This window comes from Octodon degus, unplaced genomic scaffold, assembly GCF_000260255.1.
Source record: "Octodon degus isolate 3935 unplaced genomic scaffold, OctDeg1.0 scaffold00272, whole genome shotgun sequence".
NCBI classification, from domain to species: Eukaryota; Metazoa; Chordata; class Mammalia; order Rodentia; family Octodontidae; genus Octodon; species Octodon degus.
Genome location: NW_004524848.1, coordinates 1,398,150 through 1,399,402, shown reverse-complemented (window position 1 = coordinate 1,399,402; position 1,253 = coordinate 1,398,150). Strand labels below are relative to the sequence as shown.

Here is a 1,253-nt window from a genome sequence, read left to right as displayed (position 1 = left end):
AAAAGCGTAGTGACTGGAACTCACGTAAGTTGATGGAGTGAATACAAAATGCCACAGCACTTAGGGAGAGTCTGGCAGTATCTTACAAAGAGGGACACTCACAAGTCACAGCAATTGACTACTAGTATTTGACCCAAACAAATGAAAGCATTTGTTACCTTAATGGTTTACGCATAATATTTACATACACATTTTATTCACCATAGCCAAAGATAAGAAAGGACTAAGACAGCATCATTTGGTGAATGGATAAATGGCACTATATCCATATCCTAGCATGCCACTTAGCAATACCAATAGGAAGACTGACACAACATAACAGAATACATGTTTGTAATGGCTTTTGTCTGAATGTTCCCCACCACAAAGCCTCATGTGGTCACAGGTATGGCTTCCTCAGAGGTAGCTGGGTTTAGAGTGTCTGCCACTAAACTGCTCTATGGTGCGATGCTAGATCCAAAATCACTAGGATTTAAGCATGTAAGGGCTTTCCACCCTGAATAGCCTGGGTAAGATAGAAGAGACTGCAAGACCTGTGGTAGTCGCCTGCTTCTTTACTACTTTCTTCCTGCCAAGCACTGTGCTCTGCCACTCTGGCTTGAGCCTGGGGCGGACACCAGCTCCTGGGATGCCAGAACAGCTTCGGGGATAGTTGTTGCAGGTGGTGGTGGTGGGGCGCCGAGGCCTGATGGAGCCCAGGTGTTTCCCGACACCCACTTCCAGGGGTTCAGGCGGCCCCGCCCGCGGGCACGAGAACCCTTCTTCAGCCACCCCGCACACCCGGCCCCGGCCAGCGACCTGTTTGATCTGGCTGCCTCCGCGACTCCTGGCACCGATCCAGTGCCGCTTCTACTATCAGTTTCGGTTCAGTCGCGTCAGAAACGCTCGGTTTCGTTTCCCGCGAGGCCCGCCCCGCCCCGGGCCCTGGCGGTGTTTACCTCGGTCAGTTTCCCTTTCCTTTTCCTTTTCGGTGCAGTCCAGTCCCAAACACCGTCTCCAGTCCTGCCCCCGGCGGCGCGCGGCTGGCGGCCCGGAGGCTCAGCTGTCCGTGCCGACTCCTCCCGCGCGCGACGCCCGACGCCGACTCAGCGCCTCGGGCGCTCTCTCGCAGGTGTCACCGCGCGGCCGCGCAATCCGAGGGCAGTGATGGAGCCCCCGCAGCCGCAGAATCGCAGAGCGGCGACGGAGCCCCGGCGGCCGCAGAATCGCAGAGCGGCGACGGAGCCTCGGAGGGCGCGGGGCGCCGCGCGCGC

General features: G+C 57.0%; 1 protein-coding gene across 1 annotated transcript in view; it reads left to right on the top strand.

The window, feature by feature from the left end:
- Positions 1–387: 387 nt before the first annotated feature.
- The window catches only part of LOC101571594 (E3 ISG15--protein ligase HERC5-like), a 68,554-nt gene continuing 67,688 nt past the window's right edge, over positions 388–1,253 (top strand). Inside the window, exons 1-2 of the mRNA XM_023706839.1 lie at positions 388–480; positions 577–1,240. Of these exons, the coding sequence (XP_023562607.1) occupies positions 388–480; positions 577–1,240 (757 nt within the window). The remainder of the gene's footprint in view (positions 481–576; positions 1,241–1,253) is intronic.